Source organism: Polistes dominula, unplaced genomic scaffold, assembly GCF_049000335.1.
Source record: "Polistes dominula isolate Pdom_NZ unplaced genomic scaffold, Pdom_raw_medaka contig_373, whole genome shotgun sequence".
Classification (NCBI taxonomy): domain Eukaryota; kingdom Metazoa; phylum Arthropoda; class Insecta; order Hymenoptera; family Vespidae; genus Polistes; species Polistes dominula.
This window is the reverse complement of record NW_028300899.1, coordinates 1395594-1419357: the sequence shown is the minus strand read 5'-3', so window position 1 is coordinate 1419357 and position 23764 is coordinate 1395594. Positions and strand designations below refer to the sequence as shown.

Sequence of the window (23764 nt, the reverse complement as noted above, 5' to 3'; positions counted from 1 at the left end):
ATATACGAAAATACTTTAATACGAGTATCGTTTCGTTGTTCACATCATAGTGATTCATTGATCGAGTCTTTTTTTCTATATCCTTTTTTCTCCCTTTACCACCACCCCCCCCCCCAACCCTTCTTTCCCCACCCTTTACGTTTCAATACGCGGCACATACATACGAGTACTATATTGTCATAGAACAATATATGTACATATACAAAAAAAAAAAAAAGAAGAAAAAAATAAAAAAAATAAAAAAAAAGAGAGGAACAAAAAAAAGTCCCGTAGGACCCACCAGGGTATACGCGACGAGCCCTTTGATCGTCGATGCATCCTGTTGAACATGCTCTTCTCTTCTGCTATAGAATAATTTCTATCCTCGTTGTCCGCGAATCGTCTCGGTGTTGGCATTACGGTTCGACGATTGAGTTTATAACGAGGAGGATGAGGAGGAGAAGGAGGAGGAGAAGTCTTTTAATTTTAACATTGGAATCAAATCGAATCAAATCGATAAATCGATAATCGAATAGATCTTACATTAGTAGATTCATCCTCTCGAGTGAGTGGGGAGGGGAGGAGGCCCCACACTGTTCTCCAATGATTTTTTTTCATTTTTTTTTTTCATCGATTTTTTTTGTTAATCGTAAAATCAGATCGTTAGATTTCTTTTAAGTACGTTCATCAATTTATGTCTACTTTGTAGGCTCGTTGTTGTTGTTGTTAGGTATTAAAAAAAAAAAAACAAGAATGACAGATTTCGAGCAAGTTAAATCGACGAACCATAGAGTTTTTAACGATCGACATTCCTCCTACTCGTAAAGAGCTTGATCATCTTCTTATGCCTTCTTATGTCACGCCTTATAATGACCGTGTTTATGTTCGCGACGAAGGTCGTGTTCGTTCGTTCATTCGCTGTTCCTTGTTATTCACGTAAGAGACTCCGGAATAAAGACAGTGTATTTACGACGAACAGTTCTGACATCTCACACTTCTCACGTGGATTATTTCTTAAAGTGAGTAAATTAATGACTGATTTATCACGATCATCTTATTCATCTCTCATTTTTTGTTTTTTTTTTTTCTTTCTTTTTATAATAATAATATTATATTGGAAATTTTTTATAATGTTTTAAGGTTGTAACGATTAATTTGCATTTCTCTATCATCTGTTCAATGTAATAAATAACGTGGTCGTATTTTTCATTTATCTTTTCTTTTTTTTTTTAATATTCTTTAAATATATATTTTATATATTTTTCATAAAATTAAAGTTATTAACAATTTTCATGATAGATAATTCGAAGTATAATAATTCATACATTTTCTATATATTTTAAAATCTTTTTGTTCAATATTCAAAATTAATTCGATAACAATCGTTCAGAAATAATTTATTTTATTATTATTATTATTATTATTATTATTATTATTATTATTATTATTATTATTATTATTTATTTGTTAATACTTCTAATTAATTATAATTCATAAAAATAATATCACGATTTTATTGATATATATTTCAATTTTAATATTTACATTTTAAACGATAAAGAATATACATATACATATATATATTTAAATCTTCGTTTTAAATTCATTCTAGAAGAAAATTGATCGATATATACCACCGTTAGAAGATACGTGAATTCGAGTTAACTATAACTAGAAATGATACAAACTGAAACGTAGAATCCCACTCGAGACGTAGTAGTAGTAGTAGTAGTAGTAGATTTCAAAGATAGCAAAGACCCTTCGGCAATCGTCTCTTCTTGACGTCGTAAAACTCATACCTTTAAAGGTAATACATAAGAGATCCACCCAACGCAATGCTTATTTTCGATCATTTTCTTTCACGCGATAACATAGTAAGAACCTTTTTTACAAGCCCGTCTTTCCTTCTTGGAAGACTAACCGAGGTTTATCGTCGCTAAGAAGTGCAAGAGAAATAGAAAAAAAAAAAAGAAGAAAAGAAAAAACAACGAGCTAGAAGAAAATAACAACAACAACAACAATAACAAAAAATAGCCAGAAAATACGAAAACCAAAAAAAAACGAGAGATAGAAAAAGATAGAATGAGTATGAGATAGAAATAGAGAGAGAGAGAAATATAGAAACAGCATAGAAATAGAAAAAAAGAGTAAGATAGATAGATAGATATATAAATAAAGAAAAGAGAAAGAAAGAATCTTAAGATCCTTAGCAAGGTTCTCGAGGAGTCTACGTGCGTCTGACCGGTCGAGGCTTTTCCACTTTCAGCGTGAATTTATGGCAATGCTAGAAGCTACCGGGTAGTCGGTATAGTTCTGCGTTCGTAACTCCTATCTTTCATTCTCTCTCTTTCTCTCTCTCTCTCTCTCTCTCGTTCTCTTTTGCCGTTCGAAGTAGTAGTAGTAGTAATCATCGTAGTAATAGCAGTAGTGGTAGTAGTAGTTGCAGTAGCAGCAGCAACAGCAGTAGTAGCAGCAGCAGCAGCAGCAGCAGCAACGACGAAGCCCATGAATTATTCTCACGGCTCTGCCCGTGGGAAAATACGAGAGTTGCGCCAGTAGGCATCGTAAATGCGACTGCTAATTGCGCTCGCCGACGGCCACTCGCCTAACTCCTGAATATCGCATTCTTTCATGACGATTCTAATACTTCCTCTTTCATTCTTCCTTCCTTCCTTCCTTACTCTCGTCGTAGTCGTCATAGTCGTCTTCGTCATATTTCAATTCATTCCGTCGAAATGACAAGATCTAACAATCGACTAGGAGTTGATTATTAGTTAAAAGCGCAAATTCAAGCTATTAGATCGAACTAGGTTTTTAGAATATAAACCGATATATACTTGTGAATGTTCATCTTATTGGTGATTGTCAAGTATTTTTTATTTGATGATTCTCACTAATGTGAGTTGTTTTATAAAGTGATTTTGATAAATATGCAACAAAATTGTTCAACAATTAAAGAATCATTTTATTATTTATTCGAAATTATTGATTAGTTTTAAAGGAGTACTTACAAATATACGAAATTATTTATTATTTATTTTTATTTGTAAATATTTCACTTTCTATTGTGAATTACGATCGGATAAGGGTTAATTACGAGATCCCTTTTCTTTTTTTTTTTTTTACTTCTTTTTATTTCGTATATGTGTATTTACTCATGTGTGTATTATTTTGTATGGAAGAAATAAAGAGAGAAATATAGTTCGTGAGAAATGGTTAAAAAGTGAAGGACAAAGTTGCCCAGCACAAGTCCTTGAGTTTTCTCTCTCTCTCTCTCTTTCTCTTCAAAATTCCACGAGAATTTTCTTCGTGAAGGAAAATTCATTCCGGTTAAGATGAAAAAGGTTAAAGAGAAGTAAAGAAACAGGAGGATGAGGAGGAGGACGGGGGGAGGAGGAGGAGGAGGAGGAGGCGGAAGTATTCGTCGTCTTTACGGGAGCTCGTCGCCGGAAATGTTTCTCTTTCTGTCGGGACCCATTAAGCGGACAATACACGTTCCGACGTTCTTCGAGCGCAGCGAATCATTGAAAGAGAGAAAAAGAGAGAGAGAGAGAGAAAGAGATAAAAAGTGGGGAAAAAGAGAGCAAGTGCAACGTGCAACGTACAACGAACAAGTGTAACCTTTCTCTGAGTTACCATCAACTCCGATCGTTCATTCGTTCGTTCATTCGTTCACTTGGTTGGTTGCTTGCTCTTTCAGTGTGTCTAACACTCGCACAATGTTACTCTCTATCAACGTTTTATGTGAACTAGATCGACCAACGAGGATACACCATTCATCGAGATATGAAAAATTCATAAATTCGTTCTCGTATCCATTATTATTTTGTTTGACAATTTTATTTTTGGTCTCTTTCTTATTCGTCGAAAGATATCGCACGACTTTTCGCGTCTATTCGGTTTGGTTTATCTATTTATCTTTTTTTTTTTTTTATTCAAAAAATCAAGTTGTTCCACCCTCCTTCTTTTCTCAACTATGAATCGATTACTTTTACTACGTAGGATTTTAATTGTAAGATTATATTTCAAAATTATCGATTACTTCGAATTAATTTTCACATAATATTTCTATTTTTTTTTTTTTTTTTCGTTTGATTATAACGTATGACCGCGCGATCATTTTAATATTAACTCTTTCAATATTTCGATGGCAATAATATCATCAATGATTTTTAGTTAAATTCGAATGAAAAATAAAAAAAAATAAAAAAATAAAAAGAGTGATGCTTAAAAGCAAAAAAAGCAGAAAATGTGTACATCCATTTCGGATCTGTGAAAATATCGGAATGTCTGTTCGCATCACCGTTTTCAACGTTCGTTATAGTTTCTGCTCGAGATATTGCATGAAAGTATATATATATATATGTATACATACATACCGTACTTCGTATATATATTTATATATATATTTATATACATACACATCTATATGAATACATAGATAGTTCTCTCTTGGTATTTACCGTGAATCGTAGGCGGTACCCTTCTCGTACGTTCGTTCCGTGAAATCGAAACCCAGCATTTGACGTTGTATTCGCGGATCTTACACTTCCATGTCCACGCTTTTCCAGGAGATTCTCGGGCATGCTAATATGCGCTTATTACGACGTTTCCCGCCGATAAAGCGCACGCTCGTTCTGTGCACTGTCCGTTCGTTCGTTCGTTCATTCGTTTATTCGTTCGTTCATATTAACGTTGAAACGCCTATCTTTGCTTGCATACAAATTTAAACTTACACATATGTAACAGAAGCACATATATATACACACACACATATATATAGATACACGTGTAAACGTATATTCATATTAAACATGTAATATACAGATACACACATTTACAGATTTAATGAGACGTTTCTGGGTATATACACCAATGTACATTTTACGTACATGTACACATAGTAGTTAAGCATATTTTCAATGTATTCGTTTGAATTTCCATAAGAAATAAGATGTTACTCGAGAACTCTAGCTATTATCATATACGATGGATGATCTTCAACGAAGCATGTACAGTACCGAGTTTGAAACTCCTCTCTCTCTCTCTCTCTCTCTCTCTCTCTCTCTCTCTCTACCCCTTCCCCTTTCCTTTCCATACTCCTTCTTTCGCAATAGAATATACTACCACCCCTATCTATGTTACGCGGAAAAGGAGGATTTTCATTTAAGGATAATACCATTGCGACATAGAATGCTATTTAGAAATAATAACTAATTTATCTATCTTGTCCTATTTTATGGTATATCAAAACTCTTCCCACACGACGACGACGATGACGATGACGACGACGACGACGACGACGATCCCTTTTTAAACCGAACAAATATTTTCGCGACATTGAATATATATATATATACTTTGTATTATCATCTTTTTTTCATTATCATAAACTAACATACGTAACTAATACTATACACATGGATAATAAGTAATTCATTATCGTTCCTTGACGTGTCCTAAAATTGTTTACCTTTGCTTAAATTTCTACGACCAAATTTCACCACCCCTTTACGAGGTCATATTTTGAGAAGCCCTATCCATCCCTATATAGAGCTCGTGTTAGTCACTTTCAAATGATCTTATTTTATTATAAACGCGAATGAAATTATTCTTTAAGATATTTGCGGTTTTTTTCTATGATGACATGAAAATAAAACGTTTGGGGATTTGCACTTGAGATTTTCTAAATGTAGAAATAGAAATAGAAAAGAATTTGCTAATGATGGAATAGGAGTGAGAAAAAGAGACTATGTGTGTATGTGTGTGTGTGTATGCGTTTAAGTGTGTAAGAAAGAATGATAAAGAGAGAGAGTGAGAGAGAGAGAGTGAGAGTGTGTGTGAGAGAGAGAGAGAGAGAGAGAGTAAGGCACCCTCGAAATAAGCACTAGCGGGTTTTACCGTACAGTAAGAATAAGCACTTCAACGCGAGAGTTAAAGAGAGAGAGAGAGCAAGCTTTTGTCTCAACGTTCTTTGTTCCGTTGTCGACGGATGTCTCGTCGGGTCAATGAATCGGTCTCGACGATTCATTTGTGGAAATGCGTTTCATTCGTTCGTTCGTTCGTTCGTTGCATCGCCGTGCCGATGCACGTTCAACTGCATTGTTCGAAGTTTTGTGACTTCTCTCTCTCTCTCTCTCTCTCTTTTTCTCTTCTACCCCCTCCATTTCTCTCTCTCTCTCTCTCTCTCTCTCTCTCTATCTCTGTCAAAGTACATATACTCGTCCTGTTTTTGATTTCCACAAGTGTTAGTAGTTATATGAAAATGAAAAAATTAAAAATCATGCAAATATTTATTGAAATGTTTTTAACTGACACATTGTTGACCTATCGAGAGTACAAATGCAAGCAACACCATTGATTATGTGTTTTTGTATAATACAATACACGAGAAACAATTTGTGTGTGCAATTATTAATATATATATATATATATATATATATATATATATATATATATATATACGAAATTATATTACAATACAGATTTTCGATATTATTTTTAATATTGTTCTTTCTTTTTTTTCGTTTTGTTAATTTGTTATTTAAATGGCTAAATATAACAATTTATAGGATTATTTCAATATACGATGCATATTATGAGAGAGATTAATTGAAATGTATTTCTTGTTTTGTTTTTTGTTTTTTTTAAGTTTTCAAACTAGGTTAGAAAATATAAATAAATTGAACCGTAAAAGACAATTGGTATTTAATTTTAAGCTAGGAAAAATATCAATTTAATAATTGCGTGTATTTATATTTGAATATTTGAATATTTTGAATAAAGAAATTTTTTTTTGAAATATTTGTTTCTTATTAAATCGACATAATTATTATAATTTTAAATAAATAATTATTATTTTAATTATAATATATTACCGTAGCCATTTATTAAACGTATTAAATTGTTGTTGTTGCGTATAATGACTGGTCAACTGTGCAATTAAAGAGATATTTCAAAAGTGAACAACTGATAGGATGAAAATATATCAAATTCATAACACATTACGAAAAAAAAAAAAAAAAAAAAAAAAACATTTGCATACTTAATCGCATAAAATTTTCATAATATGTTACAGGAAATGACAAATCCACCAACGCCGCTTACTGCTATCGCTCAAACACCAAGAAAAGAATCTGAGCCGAAATTTACATTTAATTCATCGGAAGGAAGATTGAGAAGTGTAAGTAGATTAATTTTCCTATTTTTTTTTTTTAATTTTAATTTTAATTCTTTAACGCGTTAAGGAATTTGCGAAATATGGAAAACGTGAAATTATCTCTCTAGGAGGTTGGGAGAGAAAAAAAGGGAGCAAAAAGGAAAGAAAAATATGAAAAGGTGTAAGATTTCGCGTAACGTGCGGAGCCCTTTTTTTCTTTTCCCTCAAGCGGAACGGCAAAATCTCTTTCGAGGCTATACTCACAGTCACAGATATATTCTATTTACGTGTGTAATCTATGTGTGAGCTCGTGTCTGTCTGCTGTATGTATGTATGTATGTATGTATGCATGCATGCATATATTATATACATGCACGTACGTATAGAGAGATTGGACGTAGAAGTAGTAAAAGTAATAATAGTAGTAGTAGTAGTACAAGAAGAAGAAAAAGAAGAAAAAGAAGGAAAAGAAGAAGAAGAAGAAGAAAAAGAAAAAGAAACGTTTCGAGAGAGAACGGGGTCCTCGCCGTGCATTTCGTGCCACTTGGCATCGTTTCAATACTTTGCTTTTGTGGAAATGGAAGATGTCGTCGCACGATAGAAGATGTTCTTACGTTTATATAATATTTCTTTCGATAGACGACGATATTTCGATATTATTATCTAGTCGAATAATGTTTCTTTTTTTCCCCTCTTTCTCCTCCTTCCCCTCCTTCCGCCCCCCCACCCAACCCTCCACCACACCCTCGTTACACTTCAACCACTCTCCTTTATCTCATTTGATTATTCTTCCTTAATTTTTTTTGCATTTTTATTTATTTTTTTTTTTTTATCCTTTTTATAACATTTTCCGTGTTAAAAATTACAAAATAATTTCTACGTTTAATACACTGTAATATATATATATATATATTTTTTTTTTAATCGATATTTCTATCCTTAGTCAGATCGATATTTTTCTTCTTCTCTTTTTCTTCTTCTTCTTCTTACACTTTTACTTTCTCTCTTATTTTTTCTTTTTTTTTTTTTGTTATCTTTACTTAATTAATTTTGTAATTTTTATTTTAACTTTACAAACTTTTTTTTCTATTTTATCGTTACTCTCGTTGTTAATCGATAATTCGAAATAACGTTTAAGGAATAATATCGATCAGCGGTGGAAAAACGTTTTTTTTCTTTTTTTTTTTTTTAGAATCGCGTTAACAATCGAGTTTCGTGCCACTTGGCACCATGACAAAGATTTGCCGTTCTGGTTAATAGAAAAAAAAAAAAAGTATATATGTATGTGTGTATGTGTGAGAAAGAAAAAGATGTCGAACTACTGTGGAACGTACAAGTGTAGGATAAAAACAATCAGTGAAATCAGCCTCGTAAAATTGAAGATTCGGGTTAATGTTTAACCCATTTTCTCCTCAACCACACCCCCACCCATCCCCACCCTCATCCTTCCTATTTTTCTTAGATCATTGATCGTTATTGGAATAAAATCGAACGTGATCATTTTTATCTTGAAAAAATAGACTCCAGTCAGACCAACCAGATTCTCATCTCATCTCATATACTTTATCTTTTATTCATACGAATTATTTTGGCTTTTCGAAGTAGATACATCAGTATAATAATAACTTATATTATATCTATACTCAACTATCTAACATATTATCTATTTTATTTTCACTTTGTCACGTGTTTAGCTGTTAAGTTGTTGGAAAAGTAATTTTTGGGGTTTTTTTGTTCTTCTCTGCTCATTTCTTTCCTTTTCCTGCCCCCCCCCCCCACTTGCACAGAAATCTCATTAGTTGAGTTTACTGATACTTAAGTTTACTTTAAATCACAAAATGATTAAACATTTTAACAAGAAACACTTGGAACGTCATTTAAAAACTTCTTTCTTGTATTTCAATATATGTGTGTGTGTGTGTGTGTGTTTTGTTTCTTTTCCTTTTTGCTCTCACTTGGGAAATGAACAATCAAAGTCAGCTAATTTCGTTATTTTTCCCTTTATTATTATTATTATTATTATTATTATTATTAAAAAACGAAATAACTTTTCGAACTGTCCTACAATATTTTGCATTTTTAAATAAAACAAACGAATCTTTGAATTAATCTAATTTGTATCTTGTTTTTTTTTTCTAGATTGATAACGTGCCTCCAATAGGGTCTTCGAGTATAGAGGGTAAGTTGCAAATGTTGTTATTATTATAATTATTTTACAAGATGCTTTCGTCACATCAAATATTATATTATTTTTATCGATTGTTGATCTCCGATGTTTCATTTTTTTTTTTTTTTTTAATTTTGCATACAACTTCATCAAACCCGCAGGTTACAAATGTCACCAATTATTTCGATAATATATATATATATTTTTTTTGTTTGGATTCGTTGTTTACACACACGCGTTAACCTTACATCATGTAAAAAAAAAAAACGTACGTTATCGCATAATTAATGACATTTGCATAAAATATTTAGATATAGAAATATAAGATTGGAGTAATACGTTAAAAAGAAAAAGAAAAATAATGATAATAATTATTATCATGATTATTATATTAATTTTTGCATAAAATGTTGTTAATTAGAGGACGTTTAACATTCTGGACGATTAGATATTCTCAATTTGAAATCGTATTTTTTTTTTTTTTTTTTTTTCGTATACCTTCTCGCGTATGATTTATATTCAATAAGAGATACCACGTGTATCGATATTCAACATATATGATAAAAAAAAAAAAAAAAAAAAAAAGAGTGTGCAAAGAACAAAAAGCAGCAATGTAGCAGCGTAAAAAAATTAATTAATCGGTCGTGAAAAATCTGTAATGCTAATTTATTACGAGTTATCAACTTTTTTTTTGTTTTGTTTTTTTTTTTAAATATCATCGAATTTTTTCCTTCATATATAATATTTTTTTCTTTTTTCTGTTTCTTTTTCATTCGAGACGTTTTTATTTTTTTTTGCAAATGAGACAAAATAAGCAAACAAAGAAAAGCAAGCTTCGTGATGTGAATAATATCGAAACGATAGAATTGAAATACAGCGTCATCTATTGAAAGAACTCTTAGAGAACCTTGATAATCTATAAATAAAAATCTTTAAATTAGTAATAAAAAATAATAAAATAAATAAAATAAAAGTGTGCTATGTGCTAAGTTGAAAGAAATCACGCTTGAAATAAAATCAATTTCATTTAAGATAAGTTGAGTAATTTCGTAATTATTAATGGACAAACATATTGTGACACTAAATTTTATATATATATATATATACATAGAATTTTATTAATTAATCAATTAAATAATATAGAATAAAATTATATATTGAATTTTATTATTATAATTAATTATTTTTGTTTCATCGGTGATTTCACGTTCTTCCATTTTACGATTTTCAAATCACCCTGGATTCTAAAGAAGTTTTTATTTCAACAAATCTCCATCGCAAAAAGTCTCTTATTTACAATATATATATATATATATACATATCGATACACAATTATGTAAAAATGAAAATCAGTAAATGATAATGGAAAAAAAAGAAGATATAAAATTTGTAACACCGAATCGTCGTCGTAGTCGTCGCCATCATCATTATTATCGAAATCGAAGGAGGTGCAATTAAAAGTTGGCACGTTCTCGTTCCCAGCGTAGTAACATCGTCACGTTACTCGTCTCGAGTTACCCCCACGGAACTTTTCGACTCGCATAACCGGATTTGTTTTCCCACTTGGACGAGATCGTTTGTATTAGCTGTATATTCACGACTGCATACATATATACATATATATATATATATATATATATACGTCTTTTAAGTATATATCAAAGCGTAAGAGTGTGTATAATGTTTCGATACGTGCATATACGTATACGTGGTATATGTCTGAAACTTGAAATTGAATTTTGTACTTTTCCCTTCTAAATTCCTATCCTTGATACAACAACCCCATACAGAATCGTTGTTTCGCTTATTCCTTTTCCTCTTGTTAGATTCGAACTGTCACGAAATTTGTAAATGGACGTCGATCAATGTCGTCCTACTTGGTGCCGGTTAGCCCCAATAAGATAGAGAAAGAGAGAAGAAGGCTCGATTTTCACCCTCGACTATCTCATCATTTTTTTTTTTTTTTACCTCTTTTAAACTTCATGATAGGATTTTTTGAGAAAGAAGAAGAAGAAGAAGAAGACAAAAAATAATATAAGAATGAAAGAGAAAACGCATATATATATATATACGTATGTATTATACATAGGACGTTTATATTCTTATATATATATACGTGTGTGTGTATTCTATGTTCGTGCGAAAAGGCACGCTAGCACGTGTATGTGAGAGCGTGTGAGAGCCGACGTAACAAATAACCTTCCACCTTGGTCGTCGTCGTCGTCGTCCTCCTCCTTCTCCACCTCCTCTTTCTCCTCCTCTTTCTTCTTCTTCTTCTCATCCTCATCCTCTATCGTCGTCGTCGTCGCCGTCGTCGTCGTCGTCGACGGCGTCCCTCTATTCCTCTTTCTCTGCTTCCTTCTCGGTGAACTGGTTTCGCCACGGTGGCTGTTCTCCATCTCGTTTCGTCTCATACGCTTCCTGCGGCGTACTCTTCCTCCTGCGATACTACGCCATAGAGAAAGAGAACGAAGCAATGGAGGAAGAGGAAAAGGAAGGAGGAGAAAGAGGATGAGCGAGGGCGATGAGACGAGGAGGTGGTTTCCATGGAAACCAAGCAGCCTGTGCCAGCATCCCGGTTCAAGCGTCTATTGCCACTTGCAATACCGACTTGGGTACCAATGGTAAAAGCGCCCTTTTCCCTTCCACTCGATTCTTAACCTTTACTTTACTTTACTTTTACTTTACTTTACTTTACTTTACCTCTTTCTTTTTTTCTTTCTTTTTACTTTTTTGCATTACTATTTTTTTGCCTTGAAAATCTCTGAAACGGAAAATAAGACAATTTTCATTCACACCCAATCAATCCCCCCTTCTCACCATCCACGACAAAATTCTTATCGATCTCAATAGAACGTGATTTTATTTCTAATCACACCTTTTACACCTATTATTAAAAATACAATCATTTTCCTATCTCTATTAATAATGTCATATTTATCATTTTCATTTCTTTTCATGCGCGATAACTTTTGAAATAGTTCTCTTGAGTAAACGCGTGACTAACTTTTCGATTAATTACACATGAGAAAACAAGCATTCACGTTTTCGTTTGATAATCGTAGTAATTATCTGCGCGTCTTTTCTCGATCATCGTCGTTGTCGTTGTCGTTGTCGTCGTCGTCATCTTCTCAAATACCGCGACAAGGAATCTCGAGTTTGCGGTAAGATAGATAAACCATCGTACCAACCAACCTACCTACCTACGTAGGTGCCTACCACCACCCACTTTCTTCTCCCTTCTTCCACTTCCTTTCTCTCTCTCTCTCTCTCTCTCCACATCTTCGTCCTTCTTCTACATTACCCCCCCCTACCTTCCCTTTCCCTCTTTCCACTACTATCGTTCTTGTTCACCAAGCAATTCCCGTGACATTAATTATTGAAATCGCCGCCGGCAGTCACCTTCTTACCAGCCCACTACCACCACCACCACCACCACCTATCTTTACGTTTCATCCCAAACCACCACTACCACCCCCACCCTCCTCCTCCTCCTCCTCCTTCTCAACCTTCTTATCCTTCTCTTCCTCCTTCCCCTGCCCCTCCCCCTCCTCTTCTCTTCTCTTCTCTTCTCTTTCTCTGTTGCTTCTTCTCGTTTCGCTGTTTCTCCGGAAGTCCCCCGGGCAAAATTCTCCGAGGTCTGAGTCTCTCTCTCTCCGGGCACTTAATATTCAATCGCCGAGTCGTTACTCCGTTCGCGTTTCTCCTCTCCTACCTTTACGATTCATATCTTCGATCGACCCCCTTGCATTTTACACGACAGCTTGGAGAGTGTGTGTCGTCCCCATTTTCGGCGGTATATCGTGACGCCCTGAAGACACCGACACCAACCACCCGTCCGTCCGTCGTCGTCGTCGTCGTCGTCGTCGTCGTTATTTCCATTTCACAAACTTATATACGACTGGACTCTTTATCCTACTACGATTTCTCGACACGCGATCGATTCTCCTTTTACTTTTATGGTCTCTTTTTTTTTTGGTTTTCTTATAATTTTCTCTCTTTCTCTTTCCAAAAAAAAAAAAAAAAACAAAAAAATGAAAGAAAAAATAAATGCTCGAATGATTGCTCTAGATGTACGAATGTTTGTGTTCATTATTTTTTAATGTTATACAAACATTGCGCAACTATTTGAACGAAGGAAGGGTTGTGTGCAGAGAGGAGGAGGAATTAATTATTTACGCATATTTCATTAAATAAACTAAAAACCAACATGATATATATTTTAAATGTTCTATAAAACTAATTAAATTGTTAATTAATAATCAAATTAACTCACTCAGTACTTAAATCTAAATGTTCAATAGATTCTTATTTTATTTTTATAAATCGAATTAATATTAATTTCTTTTCTTTTTTTTTTTTTCATAAGAAAATACTTTATCGACAAAATTTGTAAATAATTTGTGTAAGTGTTAAATGTAAGGGAAAAAAATATTATTATTATTATTATTATTATTATTATTTAGTAAAATTTAACAGATGATCATAATCAACAAACGTTAAATCAGAGTCGTATTAAACGAGCTTACAAGTATATCCTCATGATTACTTTACAACTAACGGCAAAGCCGTTATGATCGTCTTAAACGTATACAAGATCGGTTTCTTTGATCGTTAGTCTATCTGTGTGTTACGTGCTTTGCTTCCATCTTTCTTATTAACATCTATTTTTTTTTTTTCAAGTGTGTGTGGTGTCGATGTATGTAAATCCAATTGAAAAGCAAGCAACCAACGGTTAATCCACACTTCCGCTTCTTTAACAGCTACTTTTTCTTTTTCTTTCTTTCTTTTTTACCCCCCGATGAATAAATTATGAAACAGTCTCTTTCCAACCAATACATAAATCATTTAAACCCCCCCCCCTTACGCGAAAGTATTACGAAGATGTTATTATGAGATTTTGTCGTACGATAAAACGAATAAAAGAGATTGGAACAAATGTCAAAGTGACACCGCAAAGATTTTCTTTCTCTCTCTCTCTGGTGGCACATTCCGTAAAAAGTCAATTTTACGATTACGATTATTCTTTGCTATTTAAACGAAGAAATCGATACCTGTTGAATCATACGTAATACAAAAATACTTACACGTACTACTCCTACTACGCGTATACTACGTTGACCTTATTAACGCGATAAATCCTTAGAGAAGTATGGATTATCCCTTTCTTTCTATTATTTTTCATTGAACAGTTAAAAATACATTTAGAAAGTTTTTTCGTATTACAATTATGATTTAATAATAACTAAATGATCATTGTGATTTTACTTTACTTTCCTACAACACGAATTAACACAATAATAATTATAATAATAATAATAGTTATGATGTGACGATGAAAATGATAATTAATAATTAATGATAAAATTAATTAAACGTTTAGAATATTATCAAACGTTAATATTACTACAGCGGTTGGATTAAAAGCATAGTGAGTGATTAAATATCATAGAAATTTGTTCATTTATTCATCAATGGTAAAGACGATCGTTGAAATGGATGGATCATCAACAACGTTATCGTCCTACACGATAATAGTATAAGTTGTAAAGAGAGTGATAGAGAGAAGATAGGTAGGGTGAACGTAATACGTTTAGAGGCAGAAAGGGTTGTTTGGCCCTCATTAAATATTGAATCGAAAAGCTCTTCCTCCTCGCCCTACCTTTTTTGGACGAACTGACGGTGGCAGCTCTTGTTATCCTACCACCGTACTGACCCACTTACGAAATCGCGTTAACAACCCCTCTCTTTTAACCCTCACCTCTCATCCTTTCGTAAAATCCTTTTGTTTCTCTAAAAAAAAAACTACGAACAACAGATTTTACAATGAAAATTTGTTCGATCCTTTTAATACATATATATATATTTAATTTAATATTATATGGTATATATATTTGGTTTATTGATACTTGGTTTCATTTAATTGTATTGAAATAAGAAGAAATAAAATAGGTTAGAAGAAGGGGGGTGCAACTAGCATTAAGAAATAAGAAACGTGCCAAGAAGTGTGTGTGTGAGAGAGAGAGAGAGAGAGAAAGAGAAGGAAGGAAGGAAAGATACAGATGTGGTTTATCGCGAGAAGGGTGCAAGAAAGATGGCGGTAGAGGGAGACGAAAGTCCATTTTCCTAATAATACTGGGTTTGGCTTTAGAGAGAAAGGAGAGGAAGAGGTTTGCCTGTACTCTATTTTCTTCATCCCTTCTCTCCCTTATCCTACCCCTTGCTCTCTCTCTCTCTCTCTGTCTCTCTCGTTCTATTACGACATCCCGTTTTCGTCTTTTGTTGTACACGCCCTTTTGCAACTACCGTGACACGAGCAACTACTCCTCTCTCTAAGTCTTCCCTTCTTCCCCTCCTTCCCTCTTTTGATGCCCACCTTCTTCGTAAGGGGAGGGTTGTTGTTATTCCTTCTCTCTTTCTCTTTCTCTTTCTCTTTCTCTTTCTCTGTTTCTTTCTTTTTTTGTGATTTCTTTTTTACTCTCTTTAAGTCTTTCGAGCGATAAATATCCGGGGTAAAGGAGGAAGGAGGAAGAAAGGAGGGTGGGAGGAGTGCATGCGGGAAAAGGGGATAACAAGCACTCCGGATTAAATGGCAACGTCCGCGGCTGTGATCTCTCGGCAAATTGCCGCCTTAAGACGGTTATCAAGATCTTTCTCGATCTACTAGTAGTAACATTTCCCCTTGCTCTGCTACACTGCACAAACGATGCATTTTAGTGCTTACCACTTAACGATCGATAAAATGTCTCACCACGTGATTTTTGGCTTTCTTTTTTTATTTTTTTTTTTTGGAATCTCGCGCGAGAAAATCAAGTCATTTCTTTCTTTTTTCTCTGTTTTTTTTCTTCTTTTCTTTGTTTCTTTTGGTTTTGGTTTTCTTTCATTCATTCATTCTCACTCATTCTCATAGTTTAATCGATCTTCTTCATGAAATTATCTGAAATTTGTTTTACCGAGAAAAAAAAAAATCAATCAATTAAAATAACAATATTTTGTACTATTTTTCTTTTACTATTTATAATTATTTTATATACAATTAAGAATAATTTTCTATACAATAGGATACATTGTACATACAACATATGAATCTTGAATTATTCATGCAACAGTACAATACATACAATACTAGTAGTCAAATATTATTTATTATTTTTCTGTTGGATAAATCAATTTTTTTGTTCTTTTTTTTTTTTTTTTTGTTTATGACATTTCGCGTTATTCGTTGTTCGTTATTTTCTTTTTTTTATCGTGTTATATAAAAAAACCGTCGTGTTTCTATCTCTTGGAACATTCACATAAAATATATATAAAAAGACTATGGATAGAAAATCATCGGGATTTTATTCAACATTATTGCCGATATGATGATAACACTGAAAAAGATAGAAATAAATAAATAAATAAAGAAAGAAAGAAAGATTACGCATGTTAGTCGTAGATAAAAGGATGCGAATGAAAAAGTGAAAGAGAGAAGAGAGAAAGAAAAAGATGAAGAGAAATGAGAGGGTGGTTTGGGTTGAGGGTGGATAAGGGTGGCTGGTGGTCGCATAGTAGACTGAAAGAGGTCGATAACACGTCCGTATTTTCCTCTAACTTTTCCCTCTTCCTTTTCTTCTTCTTCTTCCTTCTTCTTCCTTCTTCTCGTCATCCTTCTTTTCTTTCTCTATCTCTCTTATTCACCCTTCGGTAGGTCGAAGTTACTTAACGTGATTAAATCCTCTCCACCTTTTTCCATCGACGATCTGTTCTATTCTCTACAGTTATCTAGGTATCCGTCTCCGGTCTTTTTTTCTATTCTTCATAGTTGAACCAATCTATGTCAGTTCTCTCTCTTTCTCTCTCTCTCTCTTTCATGTTCTTTTTTAACTGTTTGCTATTTTATCAACTTTGTTATATCTTTCGCATAAATATTTTCATTATTATTATTATATTTTTTTTAATAATAATATTAATTATATCAAAAGAACAAAGTAATTATAATATAAATAATAATAAATATAATGGTTTAAAAATATTGAATAAATTTCTATAAGTATTTGTCCCGATTTAAACGTTTAATAAAATCGATAAGTCAAACACGTGTGTTGTTAGTATATGTTAGAAAAAAAAATCCTTCGATACGAATAATTTATTATCGATAAAATAATTTTTTTAATATCGAGTTACGTCTATACGATATATATATATATATATATATTATAGATCCTAAATTAATAAGAACAATGATAAGAAAACAAAGTAATAGGACAAAATCTAATCATAATCTAATATAATATAATATAATAATAAAAGTATCCTCACACAAGTGTTTCAAGATAAATCATGATCATCCAATCTTGAAGTTAACATCTTAAGGGGTATATAACGCTATAGGTCAAGTCCTTAAGAAATCTCGATGATCGTTTATATCAATATACATTGGTATGAAAGCGTCTATTACTCGAAGAGAAGAGATACATACACTTCGATCCGATAGTAAGAGAGAAAGAGAGAGAGAGAGAGAGAGTTTCGAGTAGCCCTACGTATTTGCAGTGTGTGATTCACACGTTCGAGACTCCTCCTAGGGATTCTCCACAACCTTTTACAAACTAGGGGGAGGGGTGAAGAAGGGTAGGGAAGGGAAGGGAAGGGAAGGGAAGGGAAGGGAAGGGGGATCTTCAAGTCGAGGGTTTCGGATATATAGTAAGTTTAATAAGTGAGTTGAAAAGAGATAGAATGCATGTTGGATAGAAAGGGAATGAAGGAAGGGGAAAAAAGGTGGTTACGGGGGTTAAGGGGGAAGGACAAGTTTTGGAAAGAAGAGGTTACCAGGGCGATCAGCTTTTGGTCGTCTCGACGTGTCCTCCTTCTCTTTTTCTCTTAAACTTTCCTTCCTTTCCTATATATATATATATATATTAGTATGTTTGTGTGTGTGTATGTGTATGTATGTTGCGTCATGGCGAGGAAGTCGATGACCCACCTTTACCTCTTCCTCTTCTTCCTTCTGCTCATCATCTTCCTCCTCTTCTTCTTCTTCTTCTTCTTTTTCTTCTTTTCGTCCCTTTTTAGTCATCTCTCTCTCTCTCTCTCTCACTCTCTTTCTCTCTCTTTTTCTCTTTCTTTCTTTCCCCCTCTTATTTTCTCTCATAGCGGTCTTCTTCCTTTTTTCTTCTCTTTCTCTCTCTCTCTCTCTTTCTCTTATTCACTATCTATCTCTATCTCTATCTCTTTCACTCTTACACGGTTGGTTCTTCCGTACATCGCCAACTCGTAATGCGGCACGAAGAGAGTACATCGAAGAACGTGTGCGCGCTCGTCGTGGAAAATACGAGATACTACTCTCTGTCTCTTTGCTCTCACCGTGTTCTCCTATTACGTATCCATGTATATGTGTGTCTCTGACATATACTGACTGTATATTTATATACATACTCTCTTTCAATATCTCTCTGTGCTAACTGCAACACACAACGTACGTGCAATATCAAACGGCGTCTCGAATTAAATGACGTTCACGAATATTTCCTTAAGGTTTGCTTTTTTTTTTTTTTATATATATATATATATATATATTTCCTAACAATTTTAGATTATGACACGTTCACGTTGTGTTGAATATATACAGTTTCGAACGCTATGAATGAACGATTTGATTTTTTTTTCCTTCCCTCGGTCCCCAACACCCCCATTCTCTCCTCCTACAGGATTTTTTTCTTTCTCACCCCACCCTCCCGCCCCCCCCCCGTTCCATCCATCTGATTGTACAAATGCGACAAATTTGTAGAAAAAAAATTCTTCTCGAATTTTTAATGAAAAGTTTCGTTACAACGATATAACTTGTGTAAATTGATTGAGTTTTAAATTCGTATAATTGATTTCGCACATAAAAATTCTCTTGATTTATTATTTAATTATTCCCCCCTCCCACATATTAGAAATCTAATTCGTTGATCTTAACGAGACAAGGTCCCTGACCTTCTTCCATACATCTTACGGACGGATAGGAAGGGGTGGGGAGGAGGGGATTCCCCTCCTTTCCGTAGAATTCTGAGACAGTTGGAAAATGCGTATCACGCGACGTTCACGAATATTTAACATTCCATGAGTTTAAGGTCAATGAACTGTTCTCAAGTGTTGACCCTTTCCGAGCTTAGCTTAGCTTCACGTCTGTCCTGTGTGTGTCAACGCGTGACCCAGTTAGCTCGAATTGTCCACGACTTCTCTCGTGTGCGTTTACCCCTCCCCCTCCCTCCCCCCCACAGCCCCCAGTCCCCCAGCCCCCAGTCTCCCCACCACCACCTCCTTCCTTATGTATATAGATGTATATGTGTATATGTGTATACATATGTATCATCATCTATCTCTATCTTATGTATATATCAGTGTTAAAGTGTGTATGCTTACGTATTGGTTTGTTCAAGAGTGCAACTCGATTGCTGCGTCGTGTTTCGCATTTAGATAAACTTTCCCAGTATAATCCACCCTTCTCTCCTATTTGTCGTTCTTCAATCCCATTTTGTTTTTTTTTTTTTTCATAGTAATTCCTTTTTTTCTTCTCTGATATTTCTTTTCTTTTTATTATTTTTTTTCTTTTTATTTTCATTTTGAACAACAACAAGGAAAAAAAAGTGTCATAGAGAAGGTGATAAAAATGGTACTCTCTCTTTTTCTATTTTTTTTTTTTTTTTTTTTTTTTTGTAAAAGACCAAGAATCTCATTTCTCTCCTCGGTTTACACGATAAAAAAAAAAAAAGAAAAAAAAAGGACGGAAATCGTCCTTTTCAGATATTAAGCTTCTCTCCTCTTATCAACCTTTTATTTCCTTTTTTTCTTTTTCTTCTCTCCTTTATTTCTTTTCCTTCGTTTTACCTACGTGTACATACACATGTATGTATATGCATTTAAATGTATATACATATATGTGTGTGTTATATTAGAGAGACATGTATAATGTACATACATGACACTTATTAGATATATAACACACACACACACATATACGACAATATATGGTTTATGCGTGTTAGTAGTGGTAAAGGTTGGTAGGAACCAAGTAACTCTCTAACATGTATCTTCGTAGGCGAGCTTATGGAAACTCAGAAGAAGGGGGTGGGATGGAGGAGGGGGGGGTGGTAAGGTTAAAAGTTCCGAATATAAGCGGAGACGCCACGGAGGCGTACGACCTTCGCTCGACTATCGATTAATCGCCAGGGCAAGCTCAATGCCAAACCAAAAGCAATCTACTAATCTAACCGCAGTGTATATTGCACGATCAATCTCAAACGGGCGTCGACGTTACTTGCTGCTATTTATTCAATTTTTCTTCTTACTTTCTCTCTTTATTCTTTTTTGCTTTTTTTTTTTTCATTCTTTCTTTTCATTTTTCTTTTTGGTTGTTCATTCTCACGAACCTACTACTATTATTATATATATATATATGTTTTATCTTCGCGAGATTCGTACGATATAAGAGAGAGAGATGATGATCGATTAATGAAATATCGGAAATTTTGTATCGACAGAAATTGACTTCACCGTTATTTTGATCCATTTATTCAGTGAAAACAAGGAAAAAAAAAAAGAGACAAAAAAGTAAAAAAGAAAGAAAGATAGAGAAAAAAGTGAGTGGAGAAGAAGAAGGTGTTTCTTATGAAATTCAAATGAAGCTTTGCCTGGTAATAACGAGATCCAATAAATTGTCGACGTTTTCAAATGATCGTATTATAAACTTATTGGAGGTGAATTAAAAAAGCAAAAGGATTAAAAAAAAAAAAAGAAAAAAAAAACAGGAAAAAGAATGGAAAGAAAGAAAGAAAGAAAGAAAGAAAGAAAAATAGGCAATCCAAGTGATATTTGATAAAACGATGAAAATTATCGAAAATCTGTCGACGGGATTAATATCGATTTGCTAATTTTTTCGAAACAACGTTCTCATTTACTTCTTTCTCTCTCTCTCTCTCTCTCTCTCCCTCTCTATCTATCTATCTTTCTTTCCCCTTTTTTTTTTTTTTATTACGAAGCGTTATGCAGGTGTGACCATTCTGAATATTGCGGATAATATATCATTCGGTCGACCCAATTTCGGGTACAGCGAGTCTCCAAGTGGCGGTGGTGGTTCACGGGATAAATGGGATATAGACGTGGACGAGCGGAATAGATAATCTGGGATCGTATAGTATATATATATATATATGTACATGTACGTGTATATGAGAACGTATAGCGAAGTTTATCTGGAAATGATACAAAAGCAGTAATAGTAGTAGTAGTAGTAGTAGTAGTAATAGTAATAGTAATAGTAGTAGACGGATTTGCGGAAAAAGTCGGCGAAACTTTTGCAGGAAGTTGAACGTTTCAGTCGTTCACGTTGCACCTGGCAAAGTGTGGATATCGATCGTAATCACTTTTCCAATTAACTGTCCTCCGTTAATTGTGTATTACGTAAAGCGGACTATGGAATTATTTTCTCCGAAAGTAATTTATAAATAGCCGATTTAAATAGGAAATCGTTAACGCCCTATCAACCTACTACCTACCTACCTACCTACCTACCTACCTACCTACCTACCTACCAAGTAAAGAAAAAAAAAAAGAAGAAAACAAGAAGTTAAACGTAAAGAAGTAAGAGATGAAACATTAGTAATATGGCTATCTATGTATGAGATATTTTCGTCTTGTATAAAATATTCTTCAGTTAAATTCTTCCTTCTTTTCATAGCTATTTCTTCTCATCTCATCTCTCTCTCTCTCTCTCTCTCTCTCTCTCTCTCTTTCTTTCTTTCTCTTCCTATTTCTCGTGGGAGTAACACAGTTGTGCGAGATGTTGTAGTTAAACATCGAGTTTCCATCCTCAACTAGCAGGTGGAGACCGTCAAAACACGCTTTGAGAAGCTTGCGAGTTACTCGCGAATCGTTCCAGAACTTCACATACATATATACATACATACACATACACATATAAACACATATACAGATTACGCATACACATTCAGTATACTCCTTTAAACTGTGAAATAATCTTATACACGTTTCTCTGTTCATCCATGTTTTCTTATTCTCTTTAGTTTACCTTTACATTTACAATATCTATATATATATATATATATATATATATATATATATTGTATGCACGAAAGAAGCTTTACGATATAATCGATGAAAGAAAAATCGTGTTTAAAAGGATAAGAAAATTCGGCGAAGAGAAAAACGTCGAGCCGTGAAAGATGTCGAAATGTTGTTCGAGGATAAGCTACGAAGATTTAGCAATGTCTCTCTTACTCTCTCTCTCTCTCTCTCTCTCTCTCTCTCTCTCTCTCTCTCTCTCTCTCTCTCTCTCTTCTCTTTTGGTGGTTTTCTTTACGCAAGGTGATTCCATATCGGAAGAATATGTCTTTGTATATATATGTGTGTGCATATGAGAGAAAGAGGTAAGGGTAAGGTTGGGAGGGTGAGGGAAGAAGGTAAACTGGGTCGTCGCCGGCGGCAGGCGGCGGCATATGTCGATTCGCGGGGGTTTTTTTTTTTTTCTTTCTTCCTCCTCTTTTCTTTCTTTACCTTTATTTCAACCCCCTACCCCACACACTCCCACGTGCCTCTCAACCAACCTCTCCATCATCAGTATCAGAGTACCAGTACCAGTACGACTACCACTACTACCACCAACAGTACCACCACCACTACCACCCTCTCTTCTCGGCCCTTACCACTCGAGCTCGTTATCTCTTTGACACAAAGACTCGCGTAGACCGTATGACATTATGCATTCTTTTTTATCCTCTTACCAAACGGAAGAGCTTCCGTTCAACGAATCGTTTGTTGTGCCTACCCCCCTCTCTCTCTCTCTCTCTCTCTCTCTCTTTCTAACATACAAAATACTTACATGTTATGTATTACAGCAGGTGCATTATATATTACACGTATACCTGTATATACGATTACTCACGTATGATATATGTGAGTGTGTGTGTGTGTGTGTTTGTTTGTAAATGTGTTGAAAACAAGAGATATTTTTTTCTCCCCACTTTGATTTTGTATTTTATCAAACGCGCGCACAGGTATATGTAAGTATGTATGTATGTGTATGTGTATGAAAGTAGTTACAATATATCATCTTTCTTTTTCCAATATTATGACGATATTTATTATACAATCTTTGTACTCATGAACGAAGGAGAACTCTCTCGGGAAGACGACGGAAGTGAAATTATAATTGGACAACATCACGAAACGCACTACTACGCTTCTCGTTCGAAAGGCTTCGAAACTTGCCGTCTCACCGGATGTATCGAACCATGTTAGAGACAGAGACTAATTTTCGAGAGTAGTCTTGTTCCGCGAGTAACATCATTAATGCAAACAAACGCATACACACACACATACACACACGTGCACGTTGCTGTGTCTCTCTTTTGCTCTTAGGTAGGTTCTTTGTTGAATTTAATTGAAATTTAGAATCAAAGAAGGCAAATGAAAATGAT

General features: G+C 34.1%; 2 protein-coding genes across 11 annotated transcripts in view; one reads left to right on the top strand and one right to left on the bottom strand.

Moving 5' to 3' along the window:
* LOC149033453 (vascular endothelial growth factor A-A-like) overlaps window positions 1-23764 on the bottom strand; it is a 122011-nt gene that overhangs the window by 55011 nt on the left and 43236 nt on the right. The gene's annotated exons all lie outside the window — the stretch shown is intronic.
* The window catches only part of lilli (AF4/FMR2 family member lilliputian), a 183509-nt gene that overhangs the window by 134620 nt on the left and 25125 nt on the right, over window positions 1-23764 (top strand). For all 10 annotated transcript variants that reach the window (XM_015326581.2, XM_015326658.2, XM_015326499.2 and 7 more), the window contains 2 exons: window positions 7058-7162; window positions 9278-9317. In XM_015326581.2, the coding sequence (XP_015182067.2) occupies window positions 7058-7162; window positions 9278-9317 (145 nt within the window). The remainder of the gene's footprint in view (window positions 1-7057; window positions 7163-9277; window positions 9318-23764) is intronic.